Source organism: Triturus cristatus, chromosome 5_1 (genome assembly GCF_964204655.1).
Source record: "Triturus cristatus chromosome 5_1, aTriCri1.1, whole genome shotgun sequence".
NCBI classification, from domain to species: Eukaryota; Metazoa; Chordata; class Amphibia; order Caudata; family Salamandridae; genus Triturus; species Triturus cristatus.
The window spans coordinates 301082221-301108695 of record NC_140587.1 but is presented as its reverse complement, the minus strand read 5'-3'; the positions used below and the strand labels follow the sequence as shown (position 1 = coordinate 301108695).

The 26475-nt window shown below is 47.1% G+C and overlaps 1 protein-coding gene across 1 annotated transcript in view; it reads left to right on the top strand.

The window, feature by feature from the left end:
• Window positions 1-26475, top strand: part of NTAQ1 (N-terminal glutamine amidase 1) — a 222675-nt gene that overhangs the window by 94081 nt on the left and 102119 nt on the right. Inside the window, exon 3 of the mRNA XM_085604995.1 lies at window positions 18590-18640. Within this exon, the coding sequence (XP_085461121.1) occupies window positions 18590-18640 (51 nt within the window). The remainder of the gene's footprint in view (window positions 1-18589; window positions 18641-26475) is intronic.

Genomic DNA, 26475 nt, shown 5'->3' with positions numbered 1-26475 from the left:
TTCAAGCCAGGGGACACAGCACACAGCAAAGTCCTTCCCCTCTCCTTGGCAGCAAAGCAACTGCAGGTCAGCCTTACAGCAGGTCAGTCCTTCTTCTTCAGTCTTCCAGCTTTCTCCTTGGCAGAGGTTCCTTCTTGATTCCAGGATGATCTAATTTCTTGGGATCAGGGTCCCAATATTTATACCCCCAAATCCTTTGTCCTCTGAGGGCAGAGGGGCCTTTGCCCAGTCCAAACCAGTTCTGGAGCACTCTGTTTAAATGAGTCCTTCTTTCCTTTCACAGTGCAGGGCAGAAACATCAGACGCCCCACAGGATGTGGAGCCAGCATTGTGGAGGGAAAGCACAGCCCTGGAGCACTTTGTTGACATGATTCCTTCTCTCCTTTCACAGTGCAGGGCAGAGACATCAGACGCACCACAAGGGGTGGAGCAAGCACTGTGGGGGGTAGGCACTGTCCTATTCAGGTCCCAGGTGCAACACCTCCCACCCATCTACATGGAGATCTCTCTATTCAGCCCTGTGCTGACTCACCCTGTCTCCGGGAATTCCCCAGCCCCCTGGAATTCCCCAGCCCCTGTCACTCAAACTCCAGACAAGAAATACACAACCTAGCAGAGGCAGGTTTGAATGGTTAGACAAGAAAATACCTACTTTTTAAAAGTGGCATTTTCAAACACAGAATGTTAAAACCAACTTCACTAAAAGATATATTTTATCATTCTGAGTTCAGGCATACTAAACTCTAATTTTCTATCTTGCTTCTATAGGAAGATATGCAGGTAAACATTATACTCAGCATTCCCCATTATAGCCTATGGGCAAGATAGCCTTTCAATAGTGAAAAACGAAAATGGCTGTAATTCACTACCAGAGCATGTCACCTACACCAGTACATGCTCTACCTTTCACATACACTGCACCCTGCCCAGGGGGGTGCCTAGGGCCTTCCATAGGGGTGTCCAATGTATACAGAAAGGGAAGGGTTAGGCCTGGCCAGTAAGGACACTGGTCAGGTCAGCATGGCAGTTAGCAACTGCACCCAGGCACTGCGGTGGTAGGCCTGTGACACCATTTTAGAGCTACTCCTGTGGGCGGCACAATCAGTGCTGCAGGCCCACTAGTAGCATTTGAATCACCAGCCCTGGCACACTCAGTGCACTTTACTAGGGGCTAACAGGTGACACAAATGTACCAATCATGGATAACCTATCAATATAACAATTTATACAGAGAGCATATGCACTTTAGCACTGATCAGCAGTGGTAAAGTGCCCAAAGTCCTATTGCCAGCAACCACGGGTCAGAAAAAATAAAGGAGGAAGAAGCAAAAAGTTTGGGGATAACCCTGCAAAAAGGGCCATTTCCAACAGTGGTGCATTCCTGCAGTGTTGTGCCTTCTTTATCTGCGCTGTTACCAGTGGTTTGAAGGGAAAAAGCTAATCAAAGATGTGGCAGATCCTCAGCAGAAGCAGGGGAACTGCTGAAGGAGCAACCAAAATACCTTCTCCGCGCATCGTCATTTTCAGTCACTTGGCTTCTTCACCATGCTGCCTGCCCCACTGAGGCCCACAACCTGGCTGAGGGGAATTCTTTTCCCCCTTTTACAATAACTTTTAAACAAAACCTCCTCGAGAGGTCCACTCAAATATGAAATAAATTCTTATGGGAATCGTATTTTGCACGTTTCCTCAGCTAGGTCCAGCAAGAATGCATGACAGTATTAAGTACATGATCAACATCAATTCACCTAGCCAAAGTAACACCGATTATACAAACTTGGCAGCTCCTTCACTTTTCCTATTCCTAGTAAGTCTCATGGCCAAGAGGCTGCATTTGTGTACAGCCAATGGCGGAAGCCACATTGTCAGCTCATCATCTCGTCAAACCTGCAAAAATACAATGGCCTCCCGTAATAATCTCATCCACTTTCAGACTACAGGCTACTCTGCAATCACTGAATATTCATGGATCCTTTTACTCTCTTGAGGCGATTTGAAACTTCATCTTGTATAGTTGAGAAGGTTAGTCACATCTGGAGCTCCTTGCCATTGGGCTTTTCTTAAGTGGAATGTCAGCCCATGTCTTCCCCTCAATTTAATCTGCCACGAACAGTAAGACAGAGTTACTTACAGTGGTATATATTCTTCTTTCATCATGCTCTACCTTCCCACCAAGAAAGGAAAAACTGCACTTTAAAAATAGGTTAGAGATTCTGTTCCCCTGTCTGTGTGCAACACATTCCTTTAACTCTTCAGTTTTTTTCAGTTTCATTGTTTTGCTGACTGCCTGACTTGAGGTCTCGCATTGTCCCTGACCTCAGGCACCTCGTTCCTTCTATGCGGAGTATCTTAGAAAAAGTCCGAAACATTGAATTATGTTTTCACGGATTACAATATACCACCGCTATCATTCACTGTCGCTGCCTATAGAGGAGGTTGTATTAAAAAACCTTGAGCATGGTGCAACAGATTGTTTAGGGAACAATCACCAGTTTTAAGAGACCAAAATGAGTGGTTTTAAACCTGTGAGGAGCCTTCAGTCCTCAAGACGGATCCTGCTGCTTGGTCCTTGTTTCAGTTTTCAAAAAATGAGGAAAGGTCCTTTTAGGCTTGGTTCTTCCTAACAAATCCCAGGCAGAAGTTCAAAGTCAATTACACAGTATGAGCCTTAATTTGAAACGGAAGCGCCTGCCTTAAAAACCCTCCTGTTTGTCTCAAGGTAGTTTGTAATAAAACTCCTCCATACAATATAGAAGGCCTTCTGGAACCTACTGGATTCCCAGGTTACCTGCATAACCATACCCTCACTGTGTGCCGGACTTTCCGCAAACAATCTTTTGGCCAAGGTCATGCAGAAAATCCATTAGGGCATATTCCTTGGATAGCATGGTCCTAGCCCGGAAATGCTTTAACCTAGACCCTGACATTAGAACCCAAGTACCTGATCTTTAGAAAACTCCTGTGAACTGATACACTGTTCTAAGCTGCCTTCCACTGAGATTAACTTCATGGAACACTGTAAATGATGAACAGCACATCACCTTCTTCTTGTTGGTGGCCAACCTCTTACTGCTCTTGCCCTTCATGAACTACCAGAGAGCATTGTACTTTTAGTCGACCCCAGATGCTCTCAACCCCTGCACCATAGTTGGATGCTGTAGAAAGAAGCAATTGAAGAACATAGTACAAATCACCAACCTCACATTCAGGCTGGACTCCAACTGCGCTAGGTCAGAGGTAAACCGTCGGACAACACAGGGCAGAGAAATGAATGAGGAATCCGCTCGGTATCCTGGCCTAAGACCTATGCTGGTCTCCTCAACCTGCAGCACTCAGCAGCCATTTAAGGTATGAACTCTGTTAAGAGCACGTCTTAATAACTCCTATTAACTGGGTGAATCTACGCATGGACCTCGATTCACAAAGACCGTTCCGGAAAGTCTGATCTTACTTTTGTAGATTTCTACCTATTTGTGGAATATATTTCTGACTCTTTTGGGAGTTCACAAAGAACAACAGGAAATCTCTGTCTAATATTTCCAGAAGTACTCTTCCTAGGTATTAATTGGTGGCTAAATTTCTCTGAAATGTACATTTGCACATTTAACTTTCTTTCCTCAACAGAAAAAAAAATATTTGTGGTGACACCCCCTCCCCCTACACCTCATGAAATATGTTGGTGTTCCATCACCTTCCCAACCCTGGAAAGGGACCTACTCCTCCCTTCAACGGGATTAGTTTTACATGAGTTTGTGGGTCTTCACTGCATTTTGCATGGCCCGCCCCACCGCTTCCTGTCCCTACCTCTGTGGAAGTCCATCATACATTTGGATAATTCACCAGTATAACTAAGGAACTCAATATCTAAAGTAGCTGTTTTACCACCTAAGTTACTCTTGGATGCGTCAACATACTAGTGAATTATGCCCATAATACTGTTCCAGTGTGTGAGCAAGTGATTATGATAAGGGAACATGTCATTGCTGTATAAAACAATGGATGCAAATGAATAGAGAAGGAAAGTCAGGGAGAAGGAAAGTAAAATGAAGCTAGGTATTGGAGAGAAAAGATATGAGGAAGACAGTTCATGAAAATTAATTTTACACACACACACCTGCGCTCTACAGCCTTTCTAATCTGTAATATTTATCCTGGGTTTAGATTACAGTAATTCCCTGCGGGTGTAACTGATGTTTGCACCCTCTTTTTTTGTGGCTTTGTGGCACTTCCATATAATAGAAGTGGGCCCCTTCCGTAATACCTGTTGCATTCGCGTACATGTTCTGCCTACACAGTGTCAATGGGACATTCAGTCACGTGGAGGGTGCATTACTTCTGCTCTTGTTCCCTCACAGTAATAATTCTAGGGCAGGAAGATTAACTTGGCCTTCTAGGAATTAGTGCACAGTGGGTGTGCCCTCGAGGGGCTTTTTGGGAGAGGGTTTCAGTGTGCCTCCATGTCTGCGGGATGCCAGTCGAAGGCACAAACACTGGAGTCCGTGACTCTGGTGAGCAGAGCACACTATTTTTAGGTCTCGCCTAGCGAACGCAGCGCATGCGCTGCTTTCGCCTTGGCGAGACTATTGTTGTCAGTTTGGTTCGGAAGGGAGACCAACCATGTGCGCACACGGACAGGTGATGTGCACGCGCATGGCATCTCCTCTCACATGCTCCCACCGCGCGCTCACATGCTCCCACCCGCGCGCTTGTTTTAATAGCCTCTTTCTTCAAGCTATGAATTTAATGCTGATGTTGTCTCCGTGTCTGGCACTCCGCCCAGTACGATCCTCCCACAAAAATGTACAGAATCCCTGCTCTCAAGTCCCCTGCTAGGAGACATGAAACCAGCACATAGGCTGAGCTCCCACAACCCAGCTCACACCATGTGTTGGGCTTCCACAACCCGGTACAAAAGGGGGTGGTGATGGACGGAGCATCAGAACCAATCAAACACTCACACCCAGTCAACAGATCTGGGTTTGATCCATCACCGTTCTTTAGCCCACTCTGCCACCCCAGTTCAGACATGGCCATATGCAAATCAGTCTGACCCTGTGCCTCATGGGAACAGTCCAGTCCGAACTGCCAAGCCATGCCTTCCCTGGACCGGAAACAAGCTTCCTAGGACCGGTTTCTGGCATTTCAGCCGTCTTCAGCCAGGCTTCCTTGAATCCAGTGGCAAAGTGAGCAAGGGACTCACGTCTGAGCATACCCTGCCAACTTATGGCGAACAAAGCGGTACAAAAGGGGGTGGTGATGGACGGAGCATCAGAACCAATCAAACACTCACACCCAGTCAACAGATCTGGGTTTGATCCATCACCGTTCTTTAGCCCACTCTGCCACCCCAGTTCAGACATGGCCATATGCAAATCAGTCTGACCCTGTGCCTCATGGGAACAGTCCAGTCCGAACTGCCAAGCCATGCCTTCCCTGGACCGGAAACAAGCTTCCTAGGACCGGTTTCTGGCATTTCAGCCGTCTTCAGCCAGGCTTCCTTGAATCCAGTGGCAAAGTGAGCAAGGGACTCACGTCTGAGCATACCCTGCCAACTTATGGCGAACAAAGCGGTACAAAAGGGGGTGGTGATGGACGGAGCATCAGAACCAATCAAACACTCACACCCAGTCAACAGATCTGGGTTTGAACCATCACCGTTCTTTAGCCCACTCTGCCACCCCAGTTCAGACATGGCCATATGCAAATCAGTCTGACCCTGAGCCTCATGGGAACAGTCCAGCCCGAACTGCCAAGCCATGCCTTCCCTGGACCGGAAACAAGCTTCCTAGGACCGGTTTCTGGCATTTCAGCCGTCTTCAGCCAGCCTTGCTTGAATCCAGTGGCAAAGTGAGCAAGGGTCTCACGTCTGAGCATATCCTGCCAACTTATGGCGAACAAAGCGGTACAAAAGGGGGTGGTGATGGACGGAGCGTCAGAACCAATCAAACACTCACACCCAGTCAACAGATCTGGGTTTGATCCATCACCGTTCTTTAGCCCACTCTGCCACCCCAGTTCAGACATGGCCATATGCAAATCAGTCTGACCCTGTGCCTCATGGGAACAGTCCAGCCCGTACCGCTTTGTTCGCCATAAGTTGGCAGGGTATGCTCAGACGTGAGTCCCTTGCTCACTTTGCCACTGGATTCAAGCAAGCCTGGCTGAAGACGGCTGAAATGCCAGAAACCGGTGCTAGGAAGCTTGTTTCCGGTCCAGGGAAGGCATGGCTTGGCAGTTCGGGCTGAACTGTTCCCATGAGGCACAGGGTCACGACTGATTTGCATATGGCTGGGTTCAAACTGGAATGGCATGGTGAGCAAAAAAACGACGGATTTACGCACAGATCTCTGTACTGGGGTGAATGTATGACATTGTTCTGCATTCTGTCCATCAACTGTTGTTTTTGCATTTGTCACCCCGAGTGGGATGGGTATGCTCAGACGTGAGTCCCGTGCTCTCCATGCCACTGGAATCAAGCTATCCTGGCTGAAGAGGGGTGAAACCCCGAAACCGGTCCTAGGATGCTTGGTTCCAGTCCAGGGAGGACCTGGCTTGGCAGTTCGGGCTGGACTGTTCCCATGAGGCACAGGGTCACGACTGATTTGCATATGGCTGGGTTCAAACTGGAATGGCATGGTGAGCAAAAAAACGACGGATTTAGGCCCAGATCTCTGTACTGGGGTGAATGTATGACATTGTTCTGCATTCTGTCCATCAACTGTTGTTTTTACATTTGTCACCCCGAGTGGGACGTGTATGCTCAGACGTGAGTCCCGTGCTCTCCATGCCACTGGAATCAAGCTATCCTGGCTGAAGAGGGGTGAAACCCCGAAACCGGTCCTAGGATGCTTGGTTCCAGTCCAGGGAGGACCTGGCTTGGCAGTTCGGGCTGGACTGTTCCCATGAGGCACAGGGTCACGACTGATTTGCATATGGCTGGGTTCAAACTGGAATGGCATGGTGAGCAAAAAAACGATGGACTTAGGCCCAGATCTTTGTACTGGGGTGAATGTATGACATTGTTCTGCATTCTGTCCATCAACTGTTATTTTGCATTGCTGAGGCAAGTCCAGCAACTTGTTCTGACGTTGGGTTGAGCATTTGCGTAAAGAATATTTGTGCAAATGTTGATGATGCTTATCCTGCTGCCTGACTTTCTTGAGGAGTAGTTGTTGCTACAAGATTGTAGACATTGCTTTTTAAGGGCACAGACACAAACATTCGACCCAATATTTCAATTAATCTCATCATCAAACTTTGGACCTTGAGAGGATTTTAATGAGGTCTGACTTTTTTTGAGTTGGAGAAAAAGCCTTTTCTAAAATGTTGAGCAGTTTCTTTCTACATTGATGTGTTTCTTCATTTCAGAAATGTATGTTTCATTGCACTGAATGCAACTCAAACGCAACATAAAATCACTATTCCATTAAGCCCTCAAATCCGCCTTTTAAACACAGAATTTGCTTTTGGAAGTTGAACGTTTGGCACTAATATAGAACTCTAGTTTTAAAGCAGGAGTGACCTGCATGTATGTATGTGCATAGTAAAACTTTGTTGCCGAATATCAGGATGGCTACTGTTCGTGTGTATTGTGTAATTTGTAAAGTAGACTTTTACAAATTCAACAGCAAAGAGGTTCAGAGATAAATACAGAAATTCAGAGATAGCTAGGAACGGTGTTATGATACAATGTGTTTATTTATGTTTTTTACATAGCGCTTCCAGACTTTGAAATGCGATGGATTGCATATAGACAGCAGTTCATAGAGAGGTTAGGAAACCTCGCACAGTATCTGCAGGTGGTTAATTTACACATAAGAAAAGTTCAGTTGTAAGGCAAGTGAGGGGTACGTGCTTTCATGCTGTACTTCTGATGACTACAAATGTGCATAACAGATATACATGCTCAGCGACTTGTACACTGTTTCCTTCAATATTAACCAACTGAGCAACTACAGCCGCAGTATTTGCGAGAATAAGAATGTGTATATAATTAGTACATGGAGCTGGCTTGGTGTCGGCTCAAACCACTGAGGAGTGATTTAGATATGACATTGTACCCAACAAAGCATAGGACAGCGTGTCACTTATCGTCAGTGAAGTGACGGGAGAGGTGGACCTGCAAGGCTACTCGGTGATTAACACGGCACCGATTGTGGGGGCGAGTTGGCCCAGACAGTTTGATTAATATAAGTTCCACTCTGGTTATTTGCTATCCTTGGACCTGGAAATATTTGTTCATACCGTGTGATGGATTTTAAATGGCTACTGGCCCTGGATACATATCGAATACATATCAGCTTGCCCTGAAGAAGTCCAATCTTTGGCCGAAACGCATTGGCTGGTTTGTGTTGTAACCATTGGATGCTTTTACAAGTGAAAATAATAAGCAAGGAGAATTGAGAAAGTTGTCTTTGGAATCTGGTTGCGACTTATATATTTTGTGGTGCATCACTAGTTGTGTTTGGGGTAGATATGACATTTTGCACAGTGGAAGTGCAGCTAAATATTATATACATTTGTAGTGAGCACTAATATAGTTAAACGGTAACAGTAGAATATTCCTTTCATCAGCAGGCTATTATCAGTGCCATGACAGCATGAGTGGGGTTCGGTCAGTTAATAGTGAAGGTTTAGATTGATGGGAAACACATTTATGATCATAAGGATATTTCCTGAGACATGCACTTTCTAGTAGACTTTTTTATGGGAAGTAGTCTTGATTTTCCGTTTTTTAACTATTTTTATTGATATTTTATCAAAAAAGGCAGCACAGGCATTTTCAGTGGTATTAACAGTGTGTTAATCAGTTGGGATTATCGTAGTTGGGCATCATTATTGTCCCCATTCGGTAGTTCTGTGTGCCCACATTTGTTTACTCTTTCCTCTGGGCTTGGTCAGGGGTTAATGCCCACAGTGGTCCTTCTCCACTCGACGTTCAGTGAATATCTTGTCTGTCAGTCCAAAGTATTTTGTCCATGGTCCCCAGATCTTCCTGTGTTCTTTGTATTTAACAGACCGTTTACAGTTTTTGTGCAAAATAAACGGGGGATTTAGGTGTATGCCTTTGTAGATGAGACAAGTTGTTTTATAAGTGACATATTCTAGATGCTGTTATAAATTTGATATTGAAAGAAACCTTTATTACCGTGTCTTACCACACTGAGGAATTCCACACACCGACAGTCAGCAGAACGCAATCCTTCCTACCAGCAGTCACACACAACCAGAAACCAAGACAGGTAGGGAGGGTCAATGGTAAACAGAACAGGTTCAACATGAAGAGGCTACGAGATGGAGAATCTGCAAGACAGGTTTACAGGACCAGAAATTAAAACAAGGCCCGGAGATCGAGAGGATCCGAGACAGATAACGAGAGAGGGTCAAAGATTATAATGAGGGTCAGAGCTAGCTAGAGAGGATAAAGCACAAATGCAGAGAGAGGATCAGAGATTATAACGAGGGTCTGAGCTAGCTAGAGAGAGGATACAACACAAATGCAGAGAGGAGGGTCAGAGATTATAACGCTGGTTAAAGCTAGCTAGAGAGGATACAGCACAAATTCAGAGAGGAGGGTCAGAGATTATAACGAGGGTCAGAGCTAGCTAGAGAGGATACAGCACAAATGCAGAGAGGATGGTCAGAGATTATAACGAGGGTCTGAGCTAGCTAGAGAGAGGATACAACACAAATGCAGAGAGGAGGGTCAGAGATTATAACGATGGTTAAAACTAGCTAGAGAGGATACAGCACAAATGCAGAGAGGAGGGTCAGGGATTATAGCGAGGATCAGAGCTAGCTAGAGAGGATACAGCACAAATGCAGATAGGAGGGTCAGGGATTATAACGAGGGTCAGAGCCAGCTAGAGAGGATACAGCACACATGCAGAGAGCAGGGTCAGAGATTATAACGAGGGTCAGAGCCAGCTAGAGAGGATACAGCACAAATGCAGAGAGGAGGGTCGGAGATTATAACGAGGGTCAGAGCTAGCTAGAGAGGATACAGCACAAATGCAGAGAAGAGGGTCAGAGATTATAACGAGGATCAGAGCTAGCTATAGAGGGTACAGCACAAATGCAGAGAGGAGGGTCAGAGATTATAACGAGGGTCATAGCTAGTTAGAGAGGATACAGCACAAATGCAGAGAGGAGGGTCAGGGATTATAGTGAGGATCAGAGCTAGCTAGAGAGGATACAGCACAAATGCAGAGAAGGGGGTCGGAGATTATAACGAGGGTCAGAGCTAGCTAGAGAGAATACAGCACAAGTGCAGAGAGGAGGGTCAGAGATTATAACGAGTGTCAGATCTAGCTAGAGAGGATACAGCACAAATACAGAGAGGAGGGTCAGAGATTATAATGAGTGTCAGAGCCAGCTAGAGAGGATACAGCACAAATGCAGAGAGGAGGGTCAGAGATTATAACGAGGGTCAGAGCTAGCTAGAGAGGATACAGCACAAATGCAAAGAGGAGGGTAAGAGATTATAACAAGGGTCAGAGCCAGCTAGAGAGGATACAGCACAAATGCAGAGAAGAGGGTCAGAGATTATAACGAGGGTCATAGCTAGCTAGAGAGGATACAGCACAAATGCAGAGAGGAGGGTCAGAGATTATAACGAGGGTCATAGCTAGTTAGAGAGGATACAGCACAAATGCAGAGAGGAGGGTCAGGGATTATAGTGAGGATCAGAGCTAGCTAGAGAGGATACAGCACAAATGCAGAGAAGGGGGTCGGAGATTATAACGAGGGTCAGAGCTAGCTAGAGAGAATACAGCACAAGTGCAGAGAGGAGGGTAAGAGATTATAACGAGGGTCAGAGCTAGCTAGAGAGGATACAGCACAAATACAGAGAGGAGGGTCAGAGATTATAATGAGTGTCAGAGCCAGCTAGAGAGGATACAGCACAAATGCAGAGAGGAGGGTCAGAGATTATAACGAGGGTCAGAGCTAGCTAGAGAGGATACAGCACAAATGCAAAGAGGAGGGTAAGAGATTATAACGAGGGTCAGAGCCAGCTAGAGAGGATACAGCACAAATGCAGAGAGGAGGGTCAGAGATTATAACGAGGGTCAGAGCTAGCTAGAGAGGATACAACACAAATGCAGAGAGGAGGGTCAGAGATTATAACGATGGTTAACGCTAGCTAGACAAGATACAGCACAAATGCAGAGAGGAGGGTCAGAGATTATAACGAGGGTCAGAGCCAGCTAGAGAGGATACAGCACAAATGCAGAGAGGAGGGTCAGAGATTATAACGAGGGTCAGAGCCAGCTAGAGAGGATACAGCACAAATGCAGAGAGGAGGGTCAGAGATTATAACGAGGGTCACAGCCAGTAAGAGAGGATACAGCACAAATGCAGAGAGGAGGGTCAGAGATTATAACGAGGGTCAGAGCTAGCTAGAGAGGATACAGCACAAATGCAGAGAAGAGGATCAGAGATTATAACGAGGATCAGAGCTAGCTAGAGAGGGTACAACACAAATGCATCGAGAGGGTTCGGGATTATAACAAGGGTCAGAGCTAGCTAGAGAGGATACAGCACAAATGCAGAGAGGAGGGTCAGAGATTATAACGAGGATCAGAGTTAGCTAGAGAGGATACAGAACAAATGCAGAGAGGAGGGTCAGAGATTATAACGAGGGTTAGAGCTAGCTAGAGAGGGTACAGCACAAATGCAGAGAGAGGGTCACAAATTAAACTGAGAGACAGAAAGGATTCGACAGGGTTAGATATAAAAAAAAGGTCAACAATACATAGATGCGAGGGGGCGTGGCCGAGCTGCGAGACAAGATGGCTGCGTAGCTCTCGGGCTCCGCCGAGAACCTCCTCCTAATCGACTATCCTGCAACCTATCCTGTCTTCTGCCGATGAAATCGGAGTCCCGGGGGCCAGCTGACCCTGGTCGTGCCCTGCGGAGCTCCGGAGCTGCATTTCACCCAGAGAGGGGAGTCCCGACGCCTGAGGCCCTGGGGTGCGTCTGAAGCCGGGAGCTGCGGTGTGCCTGATATCGGCGCGGCGAGACCGTGACGGCGGCCGCCCGCGGCCGGAAGTCGCCGATCTGCTAAAAAAAACCTGGAGCGGACGGCGCGACAAATCTTGTCGTAGTGACCCCCTCTGCGCTGCTACGGGCTGCGGACATCGCTCCTTGCCGGTTCCCCCCCCCTGCCTCCCGGCCGGGACGCAGCGGCGGCGGCGAACCTGACGGGGGCCTCCTCTGGCTCTGCCTCCCCTTCAGAGTGGGGTGCCTACCTGGTGGCCATATCATTGCAGCGGGGCATCCCCCGGAGAGACATCGAGGAGAACTTTCTTCCCCCTCCCCCCTCACTGAAGACACGAGCCGCTTGGCGCTCACCGTGGCGGAAGGGAGAGGGACGAGGGCGTCCATTCGTTTCCCCAGAGGATCCGGGAGCATGTGCTGAGGCGGGGTGATCGGCTGCGGGATGCAGGTGCCGCAAATTCATCCGAGGTATGGAGGTGGGGCGCGCCGCTGTGAAGTTTGCGGACTGACCTGTGCTTTTCCTGCACGTCTTGCCCTCTATGGTGGTGTGCTCACGCGCTGGGATCTGGTGCGACACCTGTGGACCTCGAACGACTCCGCTGCAATTGGACCCAGCCCTAGGGTCTTGGGAGTCGCCGTACCTGCTGGAATCGTCGCTGCTACCCTCTGGGGCTTCCCCCATATATCGTGGGCCACGCGTTGCAGCTGGGAGTCGACTGCATGGTGAGTGTACTCCTGAACACCTGGCACTGCCACTCCAGCTCCTGAGTACCAATATACACGTGGCGAGACCCCCCTCTTGCACAATACTGGCATAGAATCTCCACCTGGCCCTCCCCGCCTGCGATCTAAGACTAGAGGCCGTTGGGTTGCGCTCCACTCCCGTGCCAAGTGCTGGGCGGCATCTTTGTAATACTTCTCGCTCTCGGCCTCCTGCCAGTGTCCCTCCCTCTGCAATTGCCAGCTTTGCGATCCTCCAGACAGGGCGGAGAGACCCACCATGTCCAACGTTAAGGGAGCGAGATCGTCCCAGCAAAGCAAGCTGGATCGCTACGCCTGCATGAAATCTGATCTTCCTGAGAAGAAGGCAGTGGGCGACGCGCCCCGGGGCGGCACGGAACAGGACCCTCCAGAGCCCACTATGAAAGACCTCCTAGACCAGCTATAACTGGAGTCCGAACGTCTATTGATACCCTCTCCTCCGAAATGACGCTGATACGGGCCGATCTCGCAAACTATTGAGAAAAAGTAAAGCAACTTGAAACCACCACTGCCGGCCTCTCTGGCGACGTCTCGCAAGTGCAAATTGAGGTCTCGGAGCTACAAGCCTTCCGACAAGCCACAGAGGATAAGCTGGATGACTATGAGGGACGGATGCGGCGCAACAACATACGCGTCCTTGGGGTGCCAGAAAAAACGGAGGGGCCCACCGTGGACCTATTTATTGAGAACCTGATCACAACCAAATTGCAATCCAAGGGCCTTTCCAAACTCTTCGTTGTTGAACGGGCACATAGGGTGCCTGGGGGCCGCCCAAGACCGGGAGCCCCGCCTCGCCCGATACTAGCCCGTCTGTTAAACTACCGAGATAGAGACGTTATCCTCCAGGCCGCTAGGGTTGCCCCCCCAGCCCGCCTAGAAAATGCGGTTGTCTCTTTCTTTCCTGACTTTACGCGCGCGGTGCAGATGCGCCGGCGCTCCTTTCAAGACATTAAGAAGCAACTACGCGATAGAGACCTGAAATATGCCATGATCTTCCCTGCGCCACTGTGTGTTGAGGCGGATGGGAAATCTTATTTTTTCGACCTTCCGGAGGCCGCAATGGACTGGCTGGAGAGACGTAGAGACCTTTCAAATAGTGGCCCATCTGATAGCTGAAGTGGGGAAAGCTGACACCACGAGCAAACCCTAGGAACTCACAATGACGCTGTATACCATTGTGGTCAGGTACTGACGGGGGCTCCTTCGGACCTCCTGGCACTGAAATGTACATTCTTGTTTACCGCATGGGCTATTGTTCTTCCATTTGGCCTCCTTTCGCAGGGCTTTTGAAGGTTCCGCATGATGGGAGGAGGGATCGGCAGAGTGCCACAGACTCCCCGTACGTTCTTTCTTTAGCTGAGTTAACTTTTTCTTAATGGGCGACAGGCACTCTGCATTTTATGTTCTGATGGGCAGTTCGAAGCCCAGAGTGCAGGGAAGCAGGGAGGGGGGGAGTTGGGAGGGACTGTCTTATATTGTTTTTTGTTGTTTGCATGTTCTCAACGGCATAGTCCCTAACTATACAATGCAAAGCCATACACTATTGATACGCACATGGGTACGCAGCGGAATGGGGGAGTCAAAATCCTAAGTTGGAATGTCAACGGGTTGGGAGACAAGATTAAAAGAAGTGTAGTGACCCAATACATAAAAAGACATTCCCCTGACATAGTCCTACTGCAGGAAACGCATCTAATGGGAAATAGTTGTAAAGCAATGACCAGGTGGGGCTATTCGATGGTTGCACATGCGGGATTCACATCTAGTTCGAGAGGGGTGGGCATTGTCATAAAAAAATCATTCCCACTCTCAGTGGAATCCACATACATAGACGATCAAGGGCGATATGTTGCTATCACGGGCAAATGGGAGGGTCATGCTATAACCCTGCTTTCAATTTATGTACCCCCTGGACTGCAATCTGCCACATTCACAGCTATCAGTGCTCTGTTGCTCACACTACCGGAGGGGTACCTCGTTCTTGGCGGGGACTTCAACTCCGTTATATCGGGCGAGCTGGATAGACACCCGCCCTGAGTACTACCCCCACCAGCTCAGATGCTTCCTAATTTTCTAGATGCACTGGGCTTGGTAGAACCTATCACCCAGATAAGCGGCAACATACATTCTACTCTAATGCACACCAAAGTCTCTCCCGCCTGGACTACATACTTGCCCCCGCCTCCCAGGTCGCCAGCTTCCATGAGATCAGACACCTCGCTAGAGATATATCGGACCATTCCCCCCTATGGGCGCACATAGTGTTAGACTACAAACAAGTAGGGCGAGTCGCCCCCATAAATCCCTGGCATCTCAAAAACCCCAAAATACGTAAAGACCTTGTTAAATCTATTGACGATTACTTTACAGAAAATGAACACACAGTTGAATCCCCACAGACGCTTTGGGAAGCCTTCAAAACAGTGGTCAGGGGTCAGGCCTTGTCCCTCATAGCGGGAGCCAAAAAAGAGAAGCTGAGGGACATCTCGGACGCAGAGCAGGATATCTACCGACTGGAGCAAGACGCTAGCTTAAACCCCACACCTGAGACGATGCATACGCTCCGACTCCGCCAGGACGAGTATAGAGCACTGGTCACTGACCGCGCCCAGCTAATGGGTCAGGAACGTCTGGGCCGTATCTATGACTGGGGGATAAAGCAGGGAAATGAATTGCCTGGCTGAATAGGAGAGAGCGCGCTAGCCGGTTAGTCCCGGAGCTCAGGGGGGCGGAGGGTGACTCTATAACGGATCCCCAGGAGATAGCTAATAAATTTGCGGCCCACTACCACACACTATTTAACTCTGTCGTCCCGCATACGCAAGCAGTCTCCCTTGAGCTACTTGAGAACATCTCCCTTCCTGCCCTCCCGGAGGCGGAACGCCAATTCCTGGTTAGTTCTCTCTCCACGGAGGAAATCGCGTTAGCAATACGAGCGCTGCGCCCGGGCAAGGCTCTCGGCCCCAATGGTATTCCCATTGAGCTGTACAAGCTGCGCCATGATAAATTGAGCCACTATTTGAAGTCCATGTACACCGGCAGCCTTGCGGAGGGGGTGTTGCCTCTTGACCAGCGTCTGGCGACAATTGTCACCATATATAAAGATGGTAAACCCAAAACCGACTGCGCCTCATATCGGCCTATCTCCCTGCTAAATGCTGAGCCTAAAATCCTAGTGAAAGTGCTAGCCAACAGACTTGTGAAAGTAATAGGGGACCTCGTACATCCTGACCAATCAGGATTCATGCCTCGACGGAACACTGCCCTGAACCTACGCAGAGTCCACGGGGTGCTGGTCAGGGCCCCTACCATACGTGAGGACGCAATCATAGTACCATTGGACGCCACTATGGCATTCGACACGCTTGAGTGGCCTTATCTATTCGCAGTATTAACTAAACTAGGGTTTGGCCCGACGTTCATCAACTGGATAAAGCTCCTCTACACCGCACCTCTGGCGCAGGTGGTAGTGAACAACAAAAAATCCGACTCCTTTGTCCTTATTCGAGGCACCCGTCAGGGTTGCCCGCTCTCTCCGCTGTTGTTCGCTCTGGCCCTTGAACCACTCGCAGCCTGGATCCGTAAAGATTTGACTATTCGAGGGCTGCAATGGTCTGCGGGCTGGGAGGACCGTATCTCCCTCTATGCGGACGATATCCTCCTTTACCTAGCCTCTCCTAAGAGGTCCCTGATAGTCCTGTTCGACATATTAGATGTTTTTGGGAGGTACTCTGGATTCCGGGTCGATTGGCAGAAGTCACTTATATATGTCTTGCATGCGGGCTCCCCCCAATTGCCCCGCAACTGCCCCATCTCCATTGTCGCTGAAGGCTTTAAATACCTGGGCATATTTGTCTCTCTTGACCCTACACTTAGATATGAACGCAACCTAGGCCCACCCCTGCAGCGGCTGAAAAGTGACATCGTACATTGGAAGTCACTCCCGATCTCTCTCTTAGGCAAGGCCGCCTTATTTAAAATGATGTCCCTTCCCCGCTTCCTATATGCACTGCAAAATGCTGCAGATCCTGTCCCCAACTCGTGCTTCAGGGAGGTAGAGGGACTCCAGAGGGACCTCCTGTGGTGTGGGCGCCCACGCATCGCCTTGCCAAAACTCACGCTTAGTTGGTACGACGGTGGTATTGGACTGCCAGATATCAGAAAGTATTACTGGGCTGCTCACCTCATAGCGATAAATCATGGCACTTACGTCCCCCCTGACGCTCCAGGGTTCCGTATGGACCGATGAATCCTCCCTCACAGCACCTATACACGAGCTTTGTACTCTAAGCCTAACAAATACCCTCTCACGGGGCCTACCAAGCACACAGTCAAGATTTGGCACGCAGCGACGCAATCACTAGGCTGGAATAATAGGCTGACACTTGCCACCCCTCTTTGGGACTCACAACAGCTAGGTTATCTGGGAAACTCCAAGGGTTTTAATAAATGGGACCTTATCAGCATTTCCAGTATTGGGGACCTCTGGGGTGCAGAAGGAGTAAAACCGTTCAGTTCTCTCAAGAGCTAGTACTCATTGGCAGACTCTGAGTTGTTTAGATACCTTCAGGTCCGACATGCATTCCAGTCAGTATTAGCGGGCGAGGACTCCCTACCGGACAGCTCCCCATTAGAGGACAGACTTTTAGATGGACACGTGCCCGAGCGAGCTATATCCCTAACGTATAGGAAACTTATTAATAATATGAGTGACCCCCTAACCTTGTTGTGAGAGAAATGGACAGAAGATGGTATTGAATTAGACGATGTGGGATGGCAGGAGGCGATCTCGTCCCCTAAGATAGTTGCTATATCAGCGCGGCTCCGGTTGGTCCAACTTAAAAACTTACATAGAATATATGTGACGGGGCCCCAACTGGTGCATATGGGGGGCCAGACGGATGGGTCCTGTAGACGGGGTTGCAAGCAACCAGGCATCTTTATGCACACTTTGTGGCACTGTAGGTTAATTCAGGAATACTGGCGCAAGATACAGGAAATCATGAGTGACGCTCTAAAAACTGAGATCCAGCCGGAAGCGCCCAGATGCCTCCTTAACATTTGGGAGCCAACAGACCTCAATCATTACGCCATACAGTGGGTCACACTCGGCTGCATGATAGCCAAAAGGAATATCGCACAGCACTGGGGGGCCTCGCATGCACCCAAAATTGCGGACTGGAAAAAGGACCTTGATTGGTGCATGCAGCGGGAAAAATCTGTGTACACTGCTCGGGGCTGCCCCCACAAGTGGTCCAAGATATGGGCCCCTTGGAACGTATATCGTGGTAATATATGTACCCCCCCCCCCCCGAATTTTTGAAGAAGATGTCTCCCTCACCATGTAATTCCAACTGTATAACCTTGTTGCATTCTGCAAAGCCTTTATTTTGCTGCCGCCTTTGCTGTGATTCTGTGATACTATGCCATGTTGTCGAATCAGTTTTAATAAAAAGATTTACAAAAAAAAACCAATACATAGATGCGAGATAGCTATAGCAAGTGGGGTCAGAGATTAAAATGTGGGCCAAGGATAGGATGCAAGACAGATACAGGGAGACGGGGCATATAACAAAATAACACACATACACAGAGAGGGCTGGACATTAGTAGAAATTGTCAGAGACAGATGTAGAGGATCTGAGGTAGATGAGAAAGGTGAAAGATAAATAACACGGGTCGCAAGCAGAGATGGCCGCATACCAGACATAATGAGCTGCTTCATGCCTGGAACCTTTACCACCACATGCTGTTGTTGCCTCAGTTTGAAAACCATTCAATATTTGTGTGCAAGGTATCACTGTGCATTCTTGTTCGTATTCCATAGGTCCCCATTTGGAAGCAACAGGCGTGCCGTGGAGTGGAGCCGGTGGTTTGGGTGAGGCATGGCACTTCTTTTCCTTTTAGCCTTTCACTCAATGCTCAGTTTTACCAAAACCCTCCTGCGTGGTATTGCACATAGAGCAATGTATTTGGGATTTACCCTTTCAATACAACATGAGACATCCTTCTGAACATTGGGACTCTGTCTTGGATTATATACATTTTACACATGATCCTACATATTTAGACTGAATTAATATAATTGTAATTGAAATTCCTATGATGTATAGAAGTGAAGTTATTAGTGTGTTTTAGATAGGCCACACATCTGTATAAATCTCTATTTTGAACATAATTGATGTTATCCCTGTCACTCACCCCTGCATCCCCCTTACACACATTCTCTCCTCACAGGCTTCGCAGAGCATGCAGTTAAGCTGATGACATAATGGATTATGTATGGTTGAACTTGCTATGGTGTGGATGTAAGATTGCAACAAGTATCTATTCCATTTTGTGTTATTCACTGGTTTCATTCACTGGAAGAAACTCTTATTGTCTTAATGTTTCATATTTGTTCGAACGTCTGCGTGCGACATTAGCATACATGGTTTTGGATAAAGTTAAAAATGTGGGTGGCACTTATGTGTTAAGGTAATGTGTTCTGATTAGCTGAAGAAATTATACTTTTCTCACACCATGATGATTTTGCAGTTTTCCTAATAATAGAAGCTAGAAGATTTTCTCATTCATTTAGGATACTCTGCAATTTTCTTATGATTTTGCAGCCCATTGAGACTGAGTTTTACATACTCTGTATACCTTTACATCTTAGAGCTTTCATGGCATTGATTGTAGTCCTTATTTTTTTTGTTTGTGATAATACCCTTTAACTTTCCATTAACCTAGAAAGTAATTATTGATTGGACCCCATTACTTGACAAACTGTTTATTCTTCTAATTGATTGAGGAGGCGCCTTAATGCGGGAGACATTGCCTCATGAAATTGAGGTTTAACATCGCCTCATACTGGAACAGGGAGCCTGTGCATGTTCCTCACAAGTTTGTGTAATGCAGCCTGGTAGGAACATGCCAAGTGCGCATGACTGTTTGGTTGGCCCAAGAGGACCGGCCAAACAGTTCATGCGCACTTTGGGAGTGCAAGCCACTCCTCCCCTGCTCTGGCCAGCTCAGCCCCAAACAGGCCGCTGACGGCATGCAACTGGAAAAAAATCACAATAACGATACGTCATTGTCATTTTATTTTTACTTTTTGCGCTGTGGGGTAGGAGCCGCCACTGCTATATCGAAGGTACGCTTTTGCTGCATCTCTTGTTGTGAATGAAAGGAAGGCGTTCTCGTTCTTTCTCCAAAATCCTGGTTCTAAATTATCTCAACAAGATGAACATGAAAGATGTTTATAGCGTCAAATATTCTTTCGTGCGTGTTCCTTGTGTAATGAGACAGGAGAGAAGCCACGCCATTTATTTGTATAGATTTACGCGATTCTCCCACTAGATGTCAGTGTCTCACTATCTAATCACCTACCCTCCTTGTCAAGACCATGGAAGACCGAAATCGCCCAATATTTTTTATTGTTCATCTGTCATGATTTGCAATCAGTGACTGATCTATGCCTCCCAGAGAAATGGAAGTAGCTTGTCATTTGTTTTACTGTTTTTCTTTGCTATTTATTTCCCTTTAAAAACTTTTATCTTTGTATTACACGCCTGCACCTTTCTATTTTCATACTTTGTGTACGTTTGTGGTAAAAACGTTTATATAGGAAGAGCCCTTCAAGGCTCTTAAAAACAGAAGTTGCAGAGTAGCAGGTGACTTTAGTTTCCACCCAGGGGCGTAGGAGACACTAAAATTCTGGGGGGGACAGGGACAACCTTGTGCACTTTCCAGTGCCCCTATACAAATCACCGCCCGTTAAACAAATACAATCGCATACTTTCGAAGTGAAATATTGAGAAAAGCAGGCATGTAGTCACAGTTTGCATGTATGCTTTATTGTTATTTACATTCATATAGTAATGAGACCAAATGTTTAACCCCTTCGCTGCGGCGGAAATTCCGCCGCAGCGCTGGGAGGTGCGGGGGGGCAGCGCGGTGGCGCGGTGCTCATGACGGAGCCCCTCCGTCATGAGCCACGGTTGAGCTGTGCTCATGACGGAGTGGTTCCGTCATGACTCTGCCCACGGCGCTAATCGCCCGCAGAGGTGGGGAATTAGCGCCGCGTAGGCGGCGCGGCCGCCAACGGCCACAGCATGATGGAACCACTCCGTCATGAGCACACGGCAACCGTGGCTCATGACGGCGTGGTTCCGTCATGAGCACGGAACGAGTTAAAAAAAACATATATATGAATCTTGCATCTTAATGCACAAAGCAAACAAAGGCCGCTGACTTAGGGTGGGGGCGTCGTGTTTGCAAGTGCATTATGGTTTGAAAAGTACCTGCTGCTGCATTCCTGGTCTCCAGCAATTTTCAGGCAACAATAAAAATGTGAAGATAACTTTGGTGATTAATGTTCTTTTTTTGAGAGAGATCGAAGGCTTGTCTAGTGAAAGTTTTAATTCAAAAGGTCAGTGAGTTACTGCTTTTGTCTGAGATATTCTTTTGGTATTTGAAGTTTATAAGTTAAAATCCTAACATTGAACAGTGAGCTATTAACCGTCATCAAAGAGCTGCATAAAAACTTCAATGTATAGATTAGAATGTTATGATTTTTCCCCAGACTTTCCCTATCCTAATGTTGGAAAATGGGTTCATTAGGATAGAAATCAATTCTGATTATTGAAGAGAACCCCCCAACCATGGTGTTATGTTTTACATTCTGAGTTTGTGTTTCTCTAGTGTTGCAAAGCCGCCCTGGGCACTCCCCAACTTTTTGCTGACTGGTACTGGTGGTACCTGACTGACTGACCCTGGCCTCTGCCTAAACAGCCAGTGCTATTCTGAAAGAGGCACTTAAAAATACAGTGAAAACACCTACATACACTAGGGTGCACTATGGGTTAGGGTACCCCTATGATTGGCATGACCTCTCCTTTAAGGCCCTAGTACATAATAGGGCAGGGAGATTAGAACTACTTTTAAGTCCCTAGAATATAATAAGGCATGGCAGTTTAGAGGCCAGCAGCCCTTTCTGCTCTTGCATGTGTGCACTGCTGAAGCCTGAGGTCAGTTTAAAAGTAGCCCTGTGTTATAGGGCTGCCTTTAAAATGCAAATTGTGCCCAAACTCGACTTTTGGGTTTGGGGAACTTACAAATTGATCAACTACAATGTTGGGGCAAAATTAAGTGGAAAAATGTTTTCCACTTAACTATGGCTGTATCATATTTGCCACATAATACATCATCTGCTGCATAATCTAACGATTTCCTCCAAAACAATTTTGTAGCTCAAACGGATCCCAAATTACTAAGAGATATGTGACTTGTGTTGCTGTGAAGTTTAGGGCCCTTTGCAAAGGTTAGTAAAGAAAACAATTCCTAAGAAAACAATTGGTCCCAGACACTCCTAATGACACTCAAATTAATACCTGTAGGAGAGTGTAGTATGCAATCAATTCATACAACCAAAAATGTATAATGTAAAGGCACATTCAACAGGGAAATCTCATAGATAAGAGGCCAACCAAAGTCAATTAAATTGCAAACATCAATTTATTTCCAGCTGAATCATATTCATAAAATGCAAACTTAGGGGCTGACTACGATGGCAGGCGGACCTCAGTACCACCGCCATCGAATCGGGTAATGGGACCGCTGGCCTTCAAGGTGGAGGCCCCACGATAGGCATTACAATGCGACTGCCACTACGGTGTTCGCAGTGCCTATCTTTTACATTGCAGCAGGTGCTGCTGGCTGCATCATCCGCCGCAAAGTAAAAAAAAAAGGAACATGTTAAATATATCGGTGCCTGCCACATGGTGCAGTGATATGTTGTGGGGCATCATAGATGCCCCCCAGGACCCATGTCTGGGGGCCAGGGGTAAAGGGGCCTGCTACGGGCCCCCAATGTCCCTTTCGCCAGCATTTCCGTGGCAGGTGAACCGCCTTTGATAAGCTGGCGGGTAAGGGACATCGTAATCCCTTCTGCGGTGCATTGTAGGCACCACCAGCATTGTAGGAACCACGAGCCCCTCCACCACACCGGCGGGCTCAAGAAGCCCGTCTGGTGCGTGGTGGTTGGTCTTTCCGACCGCCAGGTAACCACCCACCATTGTAATATGGCGGGCTGTGATGCAGTCACCAATGGCGGTGGGACCGCCACCGACGGGGTGACGTGGCGGTCCCACTGCCATTTTAATCACCACCTAAGTTTGGTGTGCATGCAAATCCTACATTGCCAACCCCTGGCAAGTTGCACTGCTAGTGCTGGAAAAAGGCCAATGGAGGTACCAATGTGTGAGGTGGACTGACCTCAAGGGTCTTGTGACCTCAGTGACAGATTCACTGTCGATCTAGGATGTGCTTCTTCATATGCCTGCCCGTAAGACTGGAAGTGAACCGCAGTATGGATTGTGGTGGACAGGTCCACCTGCGGGTGCTAAGACACCTGGGCTTCTAAGGTCAATCGGGCCTTCTAAGGTGTAGCATCGGAATAAGTTCCGTCAGGAGTGTGGTATGGTGAACTGGTCATGAAGGTCTGAACATAGTTCTCCAGTTCCAAATTCAGCAGCTCTGGCCAGAGTGCCACATCCTCTCCCACACTGAACACCATACTGCCCCACTGAGAGAAACTCGCACTGCCTTCAGCACAACTCAATTGTGCTGCGACTAAATTCAAATTATGCACTAGACAACAGGAAAATGCTGCCTGAAAAAAATGAATAACACCCTGGAAAAAGCAAACACTCTTAGGGAATGCAAGAATAAGCAAAGCATGTGAACTTTAATCAGAAAAAACATGGTTACCTTAACGGTTTTAAACTCATTATTCAGAAATCAGTAAGTGATTTTGCCTGAAAAGTTCAAGACATGGCTGCAGGACCAGGAAGGGACCCCTTTCAATGTCCATTGCTTATATCCTTTCAAAATGTATGCAGTTTGGTTTAAAAAAGACCACATCCCCAAACACAGAGCCGCATTTTATAAGCTAAAATAATTAAAAAGTTGGAAACGATCATATTAAACGTTTCCACTCTACCCATCAACCAGGTATTGCAGTCCCTTTAGGAATGGCGCACTTACCCACCCTGGGAAAACAATGTTGTTCAAAGAAAGAAGATAAAAAGAAAGTAGCGGTTTCACTGGCAAACTCTGTAAAGTGGTGCTAATGTGTGTGGGTGTAAATAACAGTCTGGCCTGTCTGCTGTCCACTCTGTATTGCTTTATTTAGGTATTTAACTATTTTTTTCTCTCCATTCCGAAACGGAAAATGAGGACATTTACAGCCAAAGTGTTCAGCCTTTTTTGGATCCATTTCACAGGGGAACAAATAAAGAAAATGAGAGGCAAGAGAGAGTACCTTAAGAGCTGCCTCTTGAAATCAGCACGTAAGCAGGAGCGAGACAGAGACAGAAAGAGATGGAGGAATAAAGAGAGGAGGGCAGCCGCCAGAGGCAGATCAGGAGTAGTGGACACGGTCCTTGCCATGAAGGAAAAGAGACAGCGTTTATTTTTTCTCCGTTCTCTGCCCTTCCCAGAACGGCCGAGCCTTCCTGCAGCATAACAAAAGTCAGAGGGCGGGTGGCCTCTGACTCCAGGCAGGTCAAGTGCAGGGCCATTAGGTAGCGCCTTTGCGTGCTAATGGCCCTGCGATAACAGAAGGGAGAGGGGAAATTCCTTTGTCCCCTCGTCCCCCCCCCCACCCTTGTCCCCCGTGTCCCCCCCCACTCCAAAATCTGGGGGGGATATATCCCCCGCGTCCCCCACACTTCCTACGCCCATGTTTCCACCCTGCGTTCGGAAAGAGTCGGGGAGAAGACCTCCTTGAGTCAAAACAGTGCATGCATTCAATAGCACACGTGGAAACTTCTAGAATAGTGCAGGGTGATTATACGTTTCCATACGCTAGGAGGCAGAATGAGATCATGACAAACAGTGATACTCGGAGCAAGAGTCTTTCAAATGTATCTGAACATGGAGTTCGACTTCTCAATTATTCTACGCAGTTTTTAAAATTTCACTCCTCAGATGCCAAGTGCACCGCTTCTCTCGCTGCCCTATACAAGTTGGCTGCTACACTATTAAACGTAACATAATTGTTTTCACAGCTTTATGAGATATACAGAACAGTCGTGAATCTCGTACACACTTCAGGGGCAAACGAAGACGTACCAGTAAAAAAAAAAAAACTGAATTTAATACAATTTTTGCTATCTTTTTCCCCCCTTCCTGGACGACAAACAGAGCGAGAATACAATATTTATTTTATAAGTACTATTTTATAAATAGGTTTCTTCAAACCGTATAAACATCCACGAAAAAATATTTAACAACAAGAAAAGCTTAGATGGCATAAATACATGACCTAATACATACTGGGCCAGGGGTGCATAGAATAATTCAGTTACTGCAGTTCACATTTTGTAAGTACATGAAAAATGGATTAATTGCAGTACAAATGTCGTTAGGAGTAGTCTAATAATGACACGGCAGCCAGCCTGCAGTATGGTGGGTGCCTCTGTTCTGATGCTCTTGCCTGCGCCCTCATAGAGGTTGTTGCAGGGATTCTGCTTATGCACAGAACTATGCGCAGGAGACCAGGACCTCAGAGAATTGTGGTGTACCAGAAAACTCCCCACATAACCCAGAACCCCTTATCCAACTAGCTTAGTATCCCATTCGTTAGCCTAGATCTAGCTAGGCGGTCCCAATGTATAGACAAACCAGAACAAGCGACTTAGATATTTCTCAGGAGTGGTGGGAATCCGAAATAACTGTTCGTATCTATTTGTTAGTCCACAACATAATAATACAGACACTGTAAAGTTTAAAGAGTTTATTTTATAAACCTCGTGTCCTAAGATGCAGTACTTTGGCTAACACTAGCAGACTAACGGTACAGATCAGAACCATAAGCATTATTACAATACCATACAGAATGAAAGGAGCAATCATACTAATAATGACAGTGGTATACAGCCACACTCCATTCTCTAGAATCTAATACATTATTATTATTAGACTATTAGAAGGTCTCTTAGGTTAACAGGGGGGACCCCATACCGTATAGATCAGCTTAGTAGAATCACATCAAAGGATCAGCTAGCTCTCTCATGCATCAGCTCTTCTGTTCGAATGTGTGCAAACCCAAACTGTTCTGCAATATTAAAGACGCTTGTCCTTCAGATATTGGCAGCTGCATGTATGATATGTCTAAGAAGTGGTACGATCAATCTAATCACAACACTCTGTACCTTCTAGTGACCCAGACTCGTTCTTTGCATGATGTACAGACCAAGGGCACATTTCACTGTTAAGAATGTGAAACAACAGTTTGTTATCCTGTAAGGCAAAGTCGAGTCAGAATTTCTAAAATGAATAACACATAACAACAGTGTCGTGTGCAGCGCAGCAGAAACGACATGCTGGCTTGCTAACAATTATCTCGTTTATGCTAACTTAGGGCCATATGTAGGTAGCATACAAGTTACCACTTCTTAAATACCGAACTTTACCGATTCGGTATTTAAGAAGTGGTAACTCGTATGTAGGTAATCATTCGGTAAATATTACCGAATCGGAGAAATTCGGTAATTACCGAATCGGTAAATACCGATTCGGTAATGGGGGGAGCACATTCAAGGGTGGCAGGGTGTCACATTGACACCCTGTTGCACCCCTGATTCCTGCATGTGTGCACATGTGGCGCACATACATGCCCTAAGGGCATGTATGTCTGCCACATGGCACTGTTAGTGCAGCAAAATA